This window comes from Narcine bancroftii, chromosome 4, assembly GCF_036971445.1.
Source record: "Narcine bancroftii isolate sNarBan1 chromosome 4, sNarBan1.hap1, whole genome shotgun sequence".
Lineage (NCBI taxonomy): Eukaryota > Metazoa > Chordata > Chondrichthyes > Torpediniformes > Narcinidae > Narcine > Narcine bancroftii.
The window spans coordinates 255,192,525-255,210,058 of NC_091472.1; the positions used below are offsets into that span (position 1 = coordinate 255,192,525).

The 17,534-nt window shown below is 42.8% G+C and overlaps 1 protein-coding gene across 3 annotated transcripts in view; it reads right to left on the bottom strand.

The window, feature by feature from the left end:
- Positions 1 to 17,534, bottom strand: part of sec22a (SEC22 homolog A, vesicle trafficking protein) — an 83,427-nt gene that overhangs the window by 35,340 nt on the left and 30,553 nt on the right. For all 3 annotated transcript variants that reach the window (XM_069934787.1, XM_069934786.1, XM_069934788.1), the window contains 2 exons: positions 7,460 to 7,623; positions 3,151 to 3,330 (listed from right to left, as the gene is read on the bottom strand). In XM_069934787.1, the coding sequence (XP_069790888.1) occupies positions 3,151 to 3,330; positions 7,460 to 7,623 (344 nt within the window). The remainder of the gene's footprint in view (positions 1 to 3,150; positions 3,331 to 7,459; positions 7,624 to 17,534) is intronic.

Sequence of the window (17,534 nt, forward strand, 5' to 3'; positions counted from 1 at the left end):
TAGAATCCAGCGCTATCTGTAAGGAGTTTGTACCTTCTCCCTGTGTCTGCTTGAGTTTTCTCCAGGTGCTCTGGTTTCCTCCCACCCTTCAAAACATACAAGGGTTGTAGGACAATTGGGTATAATTGGGTGGCATGGGCTTGTGGGCTGAAAGGGCCTATTACCTTGGTGTATATCTAAATTTAAAATTTAAAGGGGAAGGCATGCTATGTGAAAAAAGAAGGACATTTCTGATGTCCTGGAACGAAAGGCCTCATCTCGAAAGCGGATGGCATGAAAGCAAGAGATATCAGGGAAAGGCATGGAGACTGAGTGGGAGGAGGTGTAACTGTGGGAGTCGGTGGGTTTGTGATGAAGGTAACTTTTCTCCTGAAATGAAGAGAGAGGGATCGAGAAAGGGGAGAGAAGTATCAGAAATGGTCCATGAATTTCAGAGCAGGGTGGAAGTTAGCAGCCAAGTGCAGAAAACACCCCCAATGCAATCAATGTAACAAATGAAGAGTTGGGGGTGGTGTTGGGTAGGTTTGGAACAAAGACTGTTCCACATAGCCATTAAAACTGCAGGCATAGGTGGGACCCATGCGAGTGTCCATGCCTACACTGATAATTTGAAGGAAATGACAAGTGTTGGAAGAGAGGTTATCAATGGCAAGAACAAGTTCTGCCAGGTAGACGAGAGTGGTTGTGGAGGAAAACTAGTCAGGACATTGTTGAAGTCCGAAGCAGAAAGCTTTGAGACCTTTCTAATGGGGGAATGGAAGTGTATGGATCCTGGACATCCATGGTAAAGACAAGACAATGGGATCCAGGGAATCAAAAGTTGTGAATGGTATGGAAGGTATACTGGATATTTCTTTCTTTGGCTTGGCTTCGCGGACGAAGATTAATGGAGGGGTAATGTCCACGTCAGCTGCAGGCTCGTTTGTGGCTGACAAGTCCGATGAGGGACAAGCAGACACGGTTGCAAGGGAAAATTGGTGGGTTGAGGTTGGATATTGGGTTTTCCCTCCTTTGTCTTTTGTCAGTGAGGTGGGCTCTGCGGTCTTCTTCAAAGGAGGTTGCTGCCCGCTGAACTGTGAGGCCCCAAGATGCACGGTTGGAGGCGAGATCAGCCCACTGGCAGTGGTCAATGGGGCAGGGACCAAGAGATTCCTTTAGGCAGTCCTTGTACCCTTTCTTTGGTGCACCTCTGTCTCGGTGGCCAGTGGAGAGCTCACCATAGAACACGATCTTGGGAAGGCGATGGTCCTCCATTCTGGAGACGTGACCTACCCAGCGCAGTTGGATCTTCAGCAGCGTGGATTCGATGCTGTCGGCCTCTGCCATCTTGAGTACTTCGATGTTGGTGATGAAGTCACTCCAATGAATGAAGAAGGTAGAGACTGGACAAGTGGAAAGAAGATGGAGTCAAGATATCAGGAGATCAGTTTGATGGGGTAAGAGCAGACGGAAACAATGGGCTTGCCAGGACAGTCCTTTTTGTGGATCTTGGCTAAGTGGTAGACGCGGGAAGTGCTGGGTTGGGATACCATCATGATGGAGGCTGCGGAGAGGAGATCTGATGCGATAGGATCTGTGACAATGTGGGAGACAGTGGCCTGGTGTTCATTGGTGGGATCATGGTCCAGGGGTAAGTATGAAGAGGTATCCGAGAGTTGATGTTTGAGTTCTGCAAGATAGAAATCAGGCATCTTCCATCTTTCAATGTTAGAGCAGACCTGATAGGTCAAATGGCCAAATTCTGCTCCCACAACCTTAGAGGATCTGCCAATCCTCTGCCTCTGTCACGTTTCATCTCTGCCTGAAACATGACATAAATAGGCTGATTGGTAAGATAATAGACCCCCTCACAAAAAATATGGCAGAGCTGTGGATAGTGAAGAAGGCTGTCAAAGGTACAGGAGAATTTATTTCAGTGAGATATGGGCAGATGAAGTTTAATCCAGGTAAGTGTGAGGTGTTGGAATTTAACCTCCAAAATGCAAGGACCTTTAGAAAGAACAGAGGGCTTTTGGGATGCAAGTCCATAGCTTCCTGAAAGTGGCAATGCAGGAATTAGGATAGTAAAGAAGATACTGCATATTTTTCTTACTTTGTTGGGGTATTGAGTATAAAAGTTGGGAAATCATGTTACAGCTGTACAAACCTTTGTTTATTTAAGGCCACATTTAAATTGTCATGTTCAGTTCTGGTTGCAATATTACAGAGAGGAAGTGGAAGTTTTGGAGAGGTTCAGAACAGGTTCATCAGGATGTTGTCTGAATTAGAGAGTAGGAGTTATAAGGAGAGGTTTGTCAACCTTGTTTTCTCTGGAGAGTCAGAGAGATGACCTGATAGAAGTTTATACATGAGAGACATAAATAAGGTAGACAGCCTTTTTCCCAGGGTGGAAATGTCGAATACTAAAGGGCAATGGTTAAAGATGAGAGTTGGGGTGCAAACTTTAAAGAGGAAAGCTTTGTTTTTTTTAAATTCAGAGAGTGGTAGGTGACTGAAGTGTGCTTCCAAAAATGCGGAGGGGGGGGGGGGTGGGGGGAGGCGGCAACTGGTGTGAAAGCACATAACATAATCTTAAAAAGATATTCAGACAGACCTAAATGGAGAGGTATAGATCATATGCAAGCAGATAATTCAGCATTACGGACAGAACTGACATCATGGGCCGAAAGGCCTGTTCCTGCGCTAAGAACATAAGAATTAGGAGCAGGAGTATGCCATCTGGTCCATCGACCCTGCTCCACCATTCAATGAGATCATTGGTTGATCTGATGGGCTAATTTCCACAGTGTGCTGCACTGATCTTTGTTTTAAAATGCTGAGTAAAGAAGGGAAGATTGAAAAAGGAAAAGCTTGTAATCAATGAGAAGGAGAAAAGAACACTAGGAATGACAATAACAGATAAAAATAATGATAATGAATTAAACATTGGACTGAAAGTGGCACAAATCAGTGTCAAAACCTGAAATTGCTCAGCTTGGCATAGAGACTGAAAGGATGCAATGGAATGGAATGTGTCTTGTTGAAAGATGAAATGAAGCTTTTCCAAAGGGTAATTAATGTGAACAGAGGAAATGGAAAGTGCAAGTCAAGTTGAAGCAGCGGACTTTCTGATATTTATTTCCAACAAATTTCATAAAAACAGAGTTTTACCTATGCCCTTGTGGGGGGAAGGATGTGGATGTACATTTCCATTGGCTGTTCCAAGATCATATACTGTAAGCTGATGGGCTGGCCGCAGTTTAATCTCTGTCTGCATGTCAGCAAGGTTTATCCTTGTAGATAAAGACCGGGGATTATTATACCTCTGCTTGGTCTTCTGGATAAAATTATCTGGAGATTTAAAGCAAAAACAATTTGAGAAATAACTATCAAAACCAAACAAATGCAGATCCTGGAAATCTCAAATAAAAACAGAAATTACTGGAAACACTCAGGTTAGACCACACTGGAGAAAGATGAACTAAGTTAATGTTTCAGGTTGGTGACTTTTGTTTTAAAAAAAAATCTAGAGTGTAGTGCCATGGAAATTCAAATTCAACAGGGCAATGAATGTGTTTAAGTTAATTTCTAGGATGTATTTCTTATTCCAAAGTGAGGGCCAAAACCCGGGATTACACTGGTCAAGGGAAAGATGGGAGTCGGACTCGGGTACAACGATTGATGAACATTGGTGGGAAGACTTCTGTCTGAATAGCATGATGGGAATTGTCAATGCCAAATACATGCTGATGCAGTACAATTTTCTGCATCAGTTATACCTCATACTGCAAATAAAAAAAATCAATCAAAATCAGAAATTTCAGAAATGTGCTTTAGATGTGGTATAGAGGTAGGCATCTTTGTCTACTCCACCTGGCTACGTACAAAGGTAAGATCCTTCTGGGGACATTCTGAAAAAAAAATTACAAAAGGGGACTTTCCACAGGATCTGGAACTATTCCTTCTGGGAGATATTGGTGAAGTGCAGTTTGGAATATCCAAGCACCAAATTCAATTTGTGAAGGTCACTTTTTCGGTAGCCAGAAAGTATATAGTGGTTCTGTGGAAGTCTGACTCTCAACTTAGTACTGCCCAATGCAATATAGAAATGCAGAGTTGCATTCCCCTGGAGAATATTACTCATAACTTGAGGAAGAAGTATGACATGTTCATTGAAGTATGGCAGCTGTACCTGAGGTACAGAGGGGCACAGATGAGATCTATATCAACCACACCCCCCACCCTAAGTAATGAGATAAGATACAAGCCATCCCACAAACTGCCAGGTAAATAAAGGAGAACATGAACTGGGGTTGTGGCACAAGGCAACATGTGTTTTAATTTTTAGTTTTATTTTTATTGTTTATCCTTTACAGTTTATTTAACACCCAGAGTTCTTGATCTTTGAGGAAGGTTGTGAATCCCGTCCGTGCTTGGCTGTTTTTCTTTTGTAATTGTGTGTTTGTATAAATTGAAGGAAGAGGGGAAGGAAGTAGGGGAGGGGGAGGGAAAAATACTGGACTCTGTAAATTATATTGCGTAACAAGAAAAATGTTTAGTTTGTTTGTTTGCATTTGCATGAGTCTTTGAAAATAAAATATTCAAAAAAAAGTTAAAGACAACTGAAGAGGGCTCGCAAAATCATTGAAGACCCCCATCACCCTGCATGCAGCATCATCCAGCCACCCCTGTCGGGAAAGAGATACAGGAGTATCAGAGCTTGAACCATCAGAATTAGAAACAGCTTCTTTGCATGGGCAATGAGACTGATGAACTACCTATACAAACCCTCTGAGACTCTACTATTTATTTAACAATATTTTAATGTACAAGACCACCGCCAGTGGGCTGATATCGCCTCAAACCGTGCATCTTGGCGCCTCACAGTTTGGCGGGCAGCAACCTCCTTTGAAGAAGACCGCAGAGCCCACCTCACTGACAAAAGGCAAAGGAGGAAAAACCCAACACCCAACCCCAACCAACCAATTTTCCCCTGCAGCCGCTGCAACCGTGTCTGCCTGTCCCGCATCGGACTTGTCAGCCACAAAGGAGCCTGCAGCTGACGTGGACTTTTACCCCCTCCATTAATCTTCGTCCGCGAAGCCAAGCCAAAGAAGAATTTTAATGTATGTATCTAAATTCTGCATATGTATAGTTTGTCTGTATTTATGTTAAGTCTATGTGTATGTTTGCCTGTTTTTGCACCGAGGACCAGAGAGTGCAATTTGGTCAGGTTAGACTTGCAAAATTAGGTAATAATGAACTTGAACTTGATACATATTGAGATGCCATCACTTGGAGAGGTCAGAAAATATGTTGGATAGCATGTTAAAAGTGCGACAAGGGATGGGAGCATTGACCTCTGTAAACGACATATAATGGAAATAAATTTTGAGGGTTGTCTGTTTTGAAAAGGATTCTCTACAAACTCTCATGATTGTTGGGATTCGAGGTTCTCGTAAAGAGAAAAAAAACACCATTTATGGTGGTTGATGTTGCTACTTGTAATTTTCTTGTTAATGTGGTTTATATTCATTTTACCTCAAATGGACAGAAACATAGTGCAGCACGGATATTGCAGCAGTTACACTATTACAGTGCCAGTGACCCGGGTCCTAAAGTTTGTACAATCTCTCCGTGTCTGTGTGGGTTTTCTCTAGGTGCTCTGGTTTCCTCCCACTCTTCACAAATATACAGGGATGGTAGATTAATTTGGGGGCACGGGCTCATGAGCCGGAAGGGCCTGTTACTGGGCTATATGTCCAAATTTAATCCATAATGTGATTTAAGAAGCAGCCCTTCAGCCACATGGGGCAACAGGTAGTTAAGGAGGACAAACCCAATTTTTCTTTCCCTGTGGCAGACTCCAGGGAGATTCCTGCTATAGTTAGCCTGCAAATTAAAAAGCATGAAACTCAGGATTTCAAAGGATTCTTCAAACACAAATATCAATGATAAGAGGCCTGGACTTCATCTGAAAGCACCCTCTCTGGTCCAGTCTAGAAAACGACATAAAACAAGTGGAAAAACAAGGCCTGGAATAGATCATATCCCCATTTAAGCTCTAAAAATTGAGAGGGATTTCAGGTACAAATTCAACATTTGATTCCCATTTCCAAAGGGGACATGACTCTCTAATTGTAAGCCCTTTCATGCCAGGCTTCCACTTGAAGGCCACTACAAGCATGGAGTGAATACTTAAAACTTACCTTTCATGGAGCAACCCTAAAAGGCTGCTCCTGCGCCGCATTCATGTGGAGTGGCACCTCGTAGCACCCTCTGGAGCTGATGGAGCCGGGGCAACTGGTGCCATAGCGCCACCTGCCATAAATAAATGGCAGAGAAATGGGTGTCTTCCCTCCCCAAAATTCCCCACACGGCTGGAACTTCTCTGTGTTTCCCAGAACAGTTTCAGCTGCATGGGGGATTATAGGTAGGGAAGATGGCCATAGCCCTGCTGCGTTTTGAGCTCCAGAGAGTGGCCCCAAAGGCCAAAGCAACTCGGTGAGGTGCCGGAGCGGCCAGCAGGGCTGTCACAGCTCACACTGGCCGTTTCCTGATGGCCCCTTCCCCGACAGTCCCCGTTGGCCGCCCCTGCCTAACGGCCTCTGCCGGCTTCCCTTACGGCTCCTGCTGGCCGCCCTTGCCCTTACGGCTCCCACTGACCTGACAACCCCCGCCAACTGCCCCTACCCCCACGGCCCCCGCTGGCTGTTCCTGCCTTGAGGAGATCGTTGAGGGAGAGGGGTGAGTGTGGAGATGGGTAGCGGGCTGATGGCATCATCAGCCCGCCCCTAACCAGACGCTTGCTGCATCTGTACATTCATGCGAGGCGGGGAAGCGCAGAGCTCCACCGATTATTCTTCCCCAGGAGGGATTGCAGTCGGCGCCTTTGAGCCAACTATGGCACATTCAAGAAGGTAAGTCTCCCAATGTAAGGGCGGAGAATCTCCCCCTTTATAGTCGGGCTTTTTCTTTGCATGAAAGGGCCTTGTATCTGAGAAAGAAGACAAATCCCATTAAAGTAAGTTATCCGATGTGACAAACATGTTATATCCATCTTCCAAGTTGGTTCTCAGATAAGAGAAAGACTGAATTCTACAAAGCATAACTCCTATGATTAGATATTCAAGAGAAGTGTTATACATTCATTATTCATTGTATATTATTCCACAATTTACTGGAAAATGATCAACTACATTCTGGTCTCAATTAAACATGTATAGCCTCAATCATCTCCAATTTTTTTATAAATGAGAAAGGTTTGATGGATATGCAAAACCTTACAGTAACAAAAATGATAAATTATATTTCATGTAATAAAATTAGATTAACATTTTCCAAAGTGTATCATCTTTCTCTCAGTAATATGGAATTAACACTTTTCAAGTCTTTCCAGTCCACAAATTAGCAGTTTAGAAGGGATATAATCATGACTTCCATCATCAGACAAGCGATTTATTAAAGCCTGGATGCTCACCAAATTCTATGAAGGAGTATGGCCTGACAGCAGTGTTAATCCTCATTGTATCATATAAAGTAATGAATTCTCGTTGCAGTTCATCCAAGAAGCAGAATGAGAGCACATTTGGGTAATTTTCAGAGCAGATCATCATATACCCCACTCCTAATGAACTTATGAAACTGAGGAGAGAAAAGACAAATTAATTGGATCTGTAATAAAGAAAATAATGAATCAATTACTTTGATGAATAATTTAGTAAAATGTACATTACAAAAATCACACTATTATACATTTTGCTGATCTATTAAATACAAATGATTCTTCTGAAAAAAGCACAAAATCATAATTCAACGACACTCTAAAATTTTACAAGGCTCTTAAACGCAACTTAAAATCATAAAACTTTTAAATCTCATGAGCCGTCCAATCTAATTCTACTCTCCTTTCAACATTTCAAATAACAAGGATTTTACTTTAATAGCTGACAATAAAGTTTACACAAAAATCATCTTCCTTATAGAAATATATTCCAACCTTACTGACAATTCTTCTTTTTCATCTAGATATCATAACTTGCAGTAGGTCTCACTGAACCAGGAAATATTCTAAAGATGGTCTAAACACACTTGCTTTCATGCGAGGTCACCTTCAACCTTCTCAGCACTACTGAAAACCTCAAACTCAAGTTTCTCCCTCTAAACATACCACAGCATGAAAAAAGCCCTTCAGCCCAACGGGCCCATTATGACCAAAGTGTTCCACCCATACAAATCCCTCCTGCCTGCAGTTGGCCCACATCCCTCCAAACCTATCCATGTATCCAAATTTTACTTCAGCATTGCTATAGTACCTGCACCTCCTGCAGCCCAATCCATACACCCATCACCTTCTATGCAGAAAAAAAGTTACCCATCAGGTTCACGTTAAATCTCTCACCCCCTCATCTTAAAATCATGTTCTTTGGTCAACGATTGCTCTGCTCTTCGTTCACCCTATCTATTCCTGTGATGATTTTGTGCACCTGAATGAGATCACCCCTCATCCTCCAAAGTGTCAAGCCCCAGCCTGTTCAACCTCTCCCTATAGCTCTGCCCCGAGTCCTGGCAGCACCCTCTCTAGCTTGATGTTGTTCCAGAAAACTGAACACAATAGTCCCAGTGGGGCCTCACAACATCATGACCTCGCAACTTCCGTACTTAGTAGATTGAATGATCAAAGTCAAGGTGTGGAAAGCATTTTTGACCATCCTATCAACCTGTGATGCCATGTTTAAGGTGCTACATACTTGTACTTCTAATTCTCTCTGTTCATCAACACCAGCAAGATCCCTACCTCCCATTTACACAACCATGCTAACTATTCCTAAAGAGCCCTTGTCCGTAATGCCTTGTTCATAATGCCCTCTATTAACTTACCAACCACAAATGTTAGGCTCATATCAAATGAATTTTATTATTTTGTACACACATGCCCATCCCTAAATGATCTTGAGCAGAGATGGTGACCTATTTTCTCAAATGCTAAAGTTCTTCTGTCAGTAGCAGGCCAGCTGTCTATACTGCATCTTTTTCATTGTTATTATATTATTATTCAACAATGCTCTCAATACTTAATGTGGAAGCAAAGCTTAATGTTGGAAAACAGTGCAAATGGCAGGGCAATTCTTATCAAACATTTTAAAGATATGTCCTGCTAAACTGTAAGGACAACTCAGATGTCAAATGAAGGAATAAGGCTAGTTTTACAACATCATGCAGACTATAAAAGCAAAATTCATTGAAAGCTTAAAGAAAAAAAGATTGCATCTTTGTTCACTGCCAACCCTGACAGATAGAGATCAGTACTTTAGCCACAGAAGTACAGTACAACTCAAATGATCCAAAATTAGATCCTCTGAAATCCTCATTTATTCAATTTTTAAATTTTTTTTTGAAAAACAAGGATATCCAAAACAAATCAGAAATCCTCATTTATCCAAAATATTTTCGGAGCCGAGCTGACCTCACAGATTGCAAAAATTCACTCAACATGAAATTAGTAACTCCCTCCCCTCTCTCTCTTTCCATTTCTTTACCTTCCCCTATTGACTTTTCTCTTCAACTCTCCCTCTCAAACTGTGTGCCGTTGTCTCCCAACCACAAGTGGTCAGAAAAACTTCTTGTCCTGGCGTCATCAATGAAAGTGGCCTCCCGGGCAGGAGCAGGACCTCAGTCACAGTGATGTTCTATTTCCTCCCCTTCCCTCCCTCCCTCCCTCCTTGGCACACCAGAGCTCCCGATGTTGACTCCGAACCCTCCCCTTGACCTACTACTGCACACGCACACTGTACTCCCAGGTTTGTGTGTGCGGTAGGCCCAGGGGAGGATTCAGAGTAGGGACTTGGGTGTCGGAAGTTCTAGTGACTGAGGAGATAAGATTCTGCGATTCTGCCGTGTAATGGATAAATATTGGGGGGATTTTGGTAAGATTTAGAGTAGGTTACATAAAGACACACATTTTAAAACAGGTCTTATTTGAAAGACTGAAGAATTCATATTCAGTAACAATACAGGATCTTTGGAGACTTTTATGCACATTTCACAGGTGCTAATTGAAATGACATAATGAAATGAAAGACCATTGTTTGTTGGAGACAAACTGGCTGTTAAAAAGTACCTACAGTGTGTTCACAGAAAGGTCACACCTGGGTTTTGTTTATCGAAGACAACACCTTGACCAAGGAGAACTCCTGTTGTTTGCTGAAGAAGGTGGGGGTTTTGCAAGTGAGAGAGTCACATGGGTTTTCTGGGAGTCTCAGTTGGAGAGAGAGAGAGAGGGAGGGAGAGAAAACAAGCCCACTCAGCTAGAGTGTGTGACACTGAAAAGAGACTGAGCAGTCACAGCTGAAACAAACCAGGAAGAGCTGGTTGGAAACAGAAAGTTTCAGAGCAGTGGATGGCTGGAAGTGCTATCTGTCTGATGTTTCTCTTGGAATAAGAGAAACAGAAAGGTACTCTGTGGTAGCCTGAAGAAAGAGGTTTCCATCTGAAAAACCATGATGGGGCAAGTTTCATCAGCGAGACCTTGAGGTGACTGATGGTGGTACCTCAGTTGCGTAAATCCTGAACAACAAATCTCTCTCTGCAAACCCTACAAGAACCTTCCTGAGCGGTAAACATTTACCTTTCGAGCTCCAAAGCCTGGTGAATTTTATACATGTTAAATTCTGTGCACAATATAAGAATTGCCTGCATCCAGAGAACTTGGAAGAAGGAGAAGTGTGATTGAACTGTGAACCAAAGAACTTTTCTTAAATTTACATGTGCGATTAGAATTAGAAGGGGGTTAATTTGGGTTAGTTAAGTATAGAGATAAGTTAAATTTTGATTCTGTTTTCATGTTTAAAGTTGATTAAAAACAACTTTGTTTTAAAAACTACTTGTCTTAGTGAATGTCTATTGCTGCTGGGTTTTGAGGTCCTTTGGGCTCATAACAGTCGACTCACCAGTGAGTGTTCCACCTGCCTGGGAAGCCTCCCTGGGATCAGTGACAGTAGTGGGGACGTGTTGGGGATTGGCGGTGGCGGTGGGAGGTCTCAGTGATTGACAGTGGCGTTGCGGCCAGCATTTTTTCAGTGAGAATTAAAAATTATTTTAATCCTTAAGAAACCTTCCCTTGTTTGTTGTTGTTTAAACATTGATACAAGTGATTTGCTGTTGCTATTTAAAAAAAACAGTTATCTGAAAACAAACGTTTACATGACATAGGCCTGGTCTCAACCATTTTGGATGATCGGGTTGTACTGTACATGATTGCGAACAGACAAAGTATATAAAATGGAAGGAAGAGTTTTTTTAAAAATGTGTGAGAGAAGAAATTCCATCCCTCCCTTGTTCAGAAATTTATATCATCTTTACATTACATTGCCCACAATTGAAAGCTGATAAACTAATCATGGCTTCAGTTGATTTGGATCGGACAGAGGAAAGAAAGTGAGTAAGTGGATTGATGGAAACTTACCCCTTGACATCCTCTCTCAATGTTTATCACTTCTGAACCATCATATGGCCAAGAAAAGTTTGTGGATATTTTTTTTTTTTTTTTTTTTTAAATCGGCATACCTCCAAGCCAAGAACTGATGGATCAATAATTGCCTAATATCTTAATTTACAAATAACAACATTTGCGTCACCAATTGCTGTACTTTAATGTGGTCCACGGTAAACTATTGCTGCTTCAACCTACACAGCAGTACCCTAAATATTCAATATTGGCTGTAAGCCAGGATTCTTGTACGTTAAATATAATTCTTAAGTTTTAAAATTACACCATCAACATCAATCTGATAACGATCTCTGATGCACTTTTATTTTATTTCAAATAAAGTGATTTCACCTTGTAATCACCTTGTAAAATAGCGCCAGAATCTAGTCAAGGTTTATCTTTCCATAGGAATTAATAAGAACAGGGATAAAACTCCACTCTGCTCCAAACATATTTTGAAGATGGTAACCTCGATGGTGGAAATGGCATTTGGACCCAACAATGACCAACCCAAGCACACAGAATGTAGTTTCACTGAAAATGCTGACTTTCTGGACCTCGCAACCACAGGTCTGGTTTGAACAGATTGAAGCCGAGTCCCAGGTCAGGCAAATCATCTCGGATATGTGGTCAGTTCACTCGACCAGGAAACAGCAGGTTGAATCATCAACTTCCTACACCAGCCACCGGTTGTGGACAGATAGGAAACAATCAAGGTGCTCGTGATCTGTACTTTTGGTCTCTCCCGCCAAGAGCATGCAGCATGGTTAATTCACACAGACATCCTAGGTGACTGCGTGCCATTGGCCTTAATAAATGGGATGCTGGCACTAGCAGACGGCCATAAGCCAGGTCTACTGTTCGAACAAATCTTTCTCGAGCAGATGACAGAAGACATCTGCCTCCTCATCGTTGATGATGATTTCAGTGACCCACACAAAGATGTCCTGTGGCACATCAAGCAGTATGGCGAGGCCTCCATCGACCAAGCTGCTGTGTCACGCACTAAGGCCAACAACAAAGCCAGTGAAGCCCGCAGAAAGGAGTGACCCCAGTTCAGACCATTGGTGTTTTACCACCAAAAGTGGGGTTCAGGAGCCCGCCGTGGCCGCCCACCTTGTTCCTTTCCAGGAATCGTCGGGGCTATACATCGCTAATGGCTACAGTGGCTGGCCATCGTGATTGCCTCCTTTATTTATGGAACCCAGCTAGACCACACCATGGCCTATCATCCACAGCCCAATGGACTATAAGAGTGTTTCCAACAGCACCTGAAGTTGACCTTAATGATGCACCTCCGAAGCCCAGATTGAGTGGAAGAACCCCTATGGGTGCTACTTGGCATCTGCATGGCTCCCAAAGAAGACTTCACCACGTCTTCAGCAGTATATGGCACCCCAATGGCAGTTCCAGGCGAGTTTGAGCCACAGGAGACACCCGCGGCAGTGCTCACAAGACTCCAAGACAAGGTAGGAACACCAGGTCCTATCCCAACCTCACGCCATGGCCTGACACCTTCCTTTGTCCCCAAGGACCTCCAGGATTACGATTACATCTTTATATGCAGGGGTATGCATCGGATTCCACTCCAGTGGCCGTATGAGGGCCCATACAAGGTGGTGTGTCAGAACTGAATCACGTGCATCCTCGACATGAGCAGCCATGAGAAGACCTTCATCATTGACTGCCTAAAACCAGAGCACCTAGACCTGGAACACCCTGTGACTGCGCCACCCCCACACTGATGAGGTCGGTCACCCAAATGCTGTTTCTGTGGGGTGGGGTCATGTGGCAGGCGCCCAAACAGGCAAACCGGCTCACAGAGTCGCGGCACATCCGCAGCAGGTCTGACTGTGAGAGCTCCGGGCAAGCCCACAGCCTGGTGGCTGACGTCTCAGGAGTCACAAGCGTTATTGGGTTCTAAGGAATTTAAGCGCACTTTTGACTCTGTGTGGTTCTTTCACTTGCTGCATGCCTAGTGTGACTACGACAGGTGCATAGAAAAGTGGTGTCACAGGTACATAGGATGGCCAAAAAGGCTTCCAGCATATTGATCTTCATCAGTCTGAGTATTAAGAATAGATGTTGAGGGTCACATAAGATGTTGGTGAGGCCCCATTTGGAAAAACACTGTCACTTGCACTGTCTTTGAGAAATGTTTCACTCCATTTAGAGTACTGTGTTCAGAACAGCTGGTGCTGACCCGCGAGAGTAGGGAATGGTGTCACAGCACTACGTGGGGTTCAAGCACCCCGACCAACTGCCATTAGCATCATAAAGGCTTTAAATGGCCTGTAAATGGAGCCAATGGTGGTCTCAACTTCCTCATTAGCAGACCCCAATCAATGAGAATGGGCAACATCACATCCTCCACGCTGACCTTTAACACTGGCATCCCTAGGTTGCGTGCTTTTTCCCTACTGAACTACCTGTACAGCCAAGTTCGACTCCAATTCAATCTAAAAATTTGCTGACAACATCACCACTGATGATCAATCACAATACAGAATGGAGATCGAGAATCTGGTTGGGTAATGTCAGAACGATCTTGCTTTCAGCATCTCCAAGAGCAAAGAGCTTATTGTGAATCTTAGGAAGGAAAGGGAATGCACACCTGCCCATAATGGGATGGAGGTGGAGCATGTTGGAACCTACAAGCTCTGGGAGTCCAGAAGTCCTCTCCTGGAGCTAACACACGGAGAAAGCAGAGCAATGCCTATACTTTCTGAGAAGATTGGCAAGTCCTTGAATACTTGATCAAATGCACTGCAGAAAGTACTGACTGGCTGCATCACAGACTGGTTTGAGAAATTGACTGCCCAGGAATGAAGAATGCTCCAGAAGTTAACAAACATGGACAGCCTTGTCACAACCTCTGACCATCTACATGAGGCGCAGCTTCAAGTACGCAGCCAACATCATTAAGGACCCCATTACCCTGGTCACAGCATCTCCTCACTGTCTCCTTTGGGCAGAAGGTGCAGAAGACCAGCAGCTCTAGTTTCAAGAAGGGTTTCTTTCCAACTGCTATCAGGATCCTGAATGTCCTCTTGACACACTAATTAGGGACAGCTCCAACACCACAAAAAGACTGTCTGCACTATTGCAGTCACTATTTTTGCATTAGGATAACTGAATTTTTTTGGAGATGCTGTGGTTTTTTTTAAAACAAAGACCCTGTTCAGCTGCAGCAAGCAAGAATTTTGGTGCACATATTCCTTGTACAACTTGTCTAGCAATAAACTCATATGAACAAAAGAGTAGAAACCAATAGGAGCAGAATTCAGGCTGGCACAATTCATTCAAGATATCGTCGCTCCAGAAGCTGGATTTATGTCTAACTGTAAATAGAATGAAAAGCTCATTTCTCTAATGAAAGGAAGAGTCAACTAGTTCCAAGTTGGAATGGAATTGCAGTGGAGAACTGAACATGAGAGGCAGAATGCTCACCCTGCTCCAAAATACTGTAAGTGGTGCTCTGTGTGTTGATTATGAGCCTATGCATGAGGTGGGTCTAGGACATTTTGGCCCTCACAGTTTGATGCCCACAATTTGGCACCGGACATTTTGGCAGCTATATTTTGACCCTCCCGCCACACTCACCCATGTTCTGGCTGATTCCGTCCTGCCACATTGCCTGAACCCCTGGCATTACAGAAACCGCTCCCTTGGCCAACAAGGATTTTTCGCAGCTTTGTGCGATATAATTATTAAAAACAGTTGAGGAACAATCAAAAACAAGGGCTTTTGGTAAATCATAATGATAGATTTATTATGCTTAATTCATATAATGGAATATATAATTAATTCAATTATTATTTGCAATATATGATTATTTGTATATTAAGTATAACAATAAATCCCAAAATATTGTTTTCCTCTCCCTACAGATGCAGACTGACCAAAGGGCCTTGTTTCACTATAAGCTATGAAGGCCCTTCTTTGCCCGAGGAGCAGTTTTCTAGGAGGAGGGAATTTCTGCAAAGCCATGGATTCAGGCAGTGTTGCAATGCCAGGGATTCAACGCTGGGGCCAAACTGTGGGCACAAAAATGTCCGATTCCGGCATTGAGACATAAAAAAAAAAGAGAACCCATTTCATTCATGTGGGAATGTGAACTGGAAGACAAAAAGAGGAACATCCAAGCAAATGACAAGTATTCCATTCCCTGTCAAAATACAATCACGTTGAACAATAAATACTCATCGAAGGGAAACTGGAAGATACTTATTGATTAAAGCCAAAGATTTAAAAATCCTTCTTACTAAGTAGATAGAGGCATTCAGGCTTATTATCATCTGATTATATACATACAACCTGATGAAACAGCAGTTCTCCGGACCACAGAACACACATAATACATAGTACTTAAACACATATGTACATAAAGTCACAATTTAAAATAAATTTACATAAATATTTTGGGATGATTTACTCGGTTACAGTATATTGTTCAATCTCACAACCTGTGAGAAGAAGTTATTCCCCAGCCTGGCAGACTTGATTCTGATGCACCTGTGCCACCTTCTTGATGGACGTAGGCCAATGATGCTATGCGATGGATGGAAGGGGTCCTCAAAAATTCTTTGAGCCCAATTTAAGCAATGCTCCCAGTAAATATCATCAATAGAGATTCCCATTTCTTCTTGGCCATTTTGCTGATCCTCTGTATTGACAACCAGTTCAAAGCTTTTAGCTACTATATGACACAATAATGCAGCCAGACCAGACGGTCTCAAATGCACTCCTCTAAAATGTTGAAACAATGGGGCTGGTAGCCTTGCCCAACTCAACCTCCTCAGGAAGTGTAGGTGCTGCTGTACCTCCTGACGATTGAGGAAGCGTTGTGGATCCATGTTAGTTTCTTCTTTACATACAACCAACGAACACTGCTCTCAACTCTCTCTCTCTCTACAACTGGACCATTGATGACCTTTGTCCCCTTGAAGTCGACAATTAGTTCCTTTGTCTTGTCCACGTTGAGACTCAGGTTGTTATTCTCACATAATTTTATAAGCCACCTAAGCATCTTTCTGAAAGCTGTCTCATTGTTGTTAATGAGACCAACTACTATATCATCTGAATATTTTATGATTCTATTAGAACTGAATCTGGAAGTGCAGCCGTGAGTCAGCAGCATGAAGAGAAGTGGGGTGAGCACACAGCTAAGAGGTGCGCCAGGGTTTAGCATTATGGGACTTGAGGTGCTGCCTCTAACCCAGACTAAACTGTGGTCGTTCAGTCAAGAAGACCAGAATCCAGTTCAGAGAGGTGTTGATGTAGAGGGGAAGATATTGAACTATACAGCATAGAACAGGCCCTTCAGCTCACAATCTTGTGCCTCTATAACCCTACTCCTTGATAAACCTCCCCTAATCCTAATTTCCCTACTGTATCAGCCTCCACCACTAGCCCTGGCAGTGCATTCCAGGTATCTACCATTCTGTGTAAAAAAAAAACCTACCTCTGACATCTCCCCTGATCTTTCCTCCACTCAACTTAAACTGATTCCTCTGGCATTGGCCATTGCTACCCTGGGAAAAAGGTGGTGGGTATCCACTCTATCTTTGCCATTTATATACCTCATTTGAGTTACCTCTCATCAAGAAGAAACCCCCTGATCGCTCAACCTTTCCTCATAAGACATGTTCTTTAATCCTTGCAGCATCCTGGTATATCCTTTTTAAAGCTGTCACTTTAGAAAAATAGCAAGCTAGCATAAAGAAATTTTGCTGAACTGTGAATGAAACTCACAGGAGAAAATCGTTCAGCTCACCAGTGTTTCAAATCTAATTATTCCCACTACTCACACTTCCCCAATAGCCCAATAAATTCTCTCTCTCCAAATATTGATATGTTTTCCTTTTTCAAGTTACAAATAAATCTGGTTCACCCTTCAAGTAGTCTGTGTAAAACAAAAGAATACCTCCTGTGACCTCTGGTTCTTCTGCTTACAACTATAAATCTCTTTTGATTCCTAATCCTTGTGCCATCTGAATACATTATCCTTGTTAAAACATTCATCTCGATCAAGTCTCGAAAACCATCCTTCTTCCACTAAGAGCAA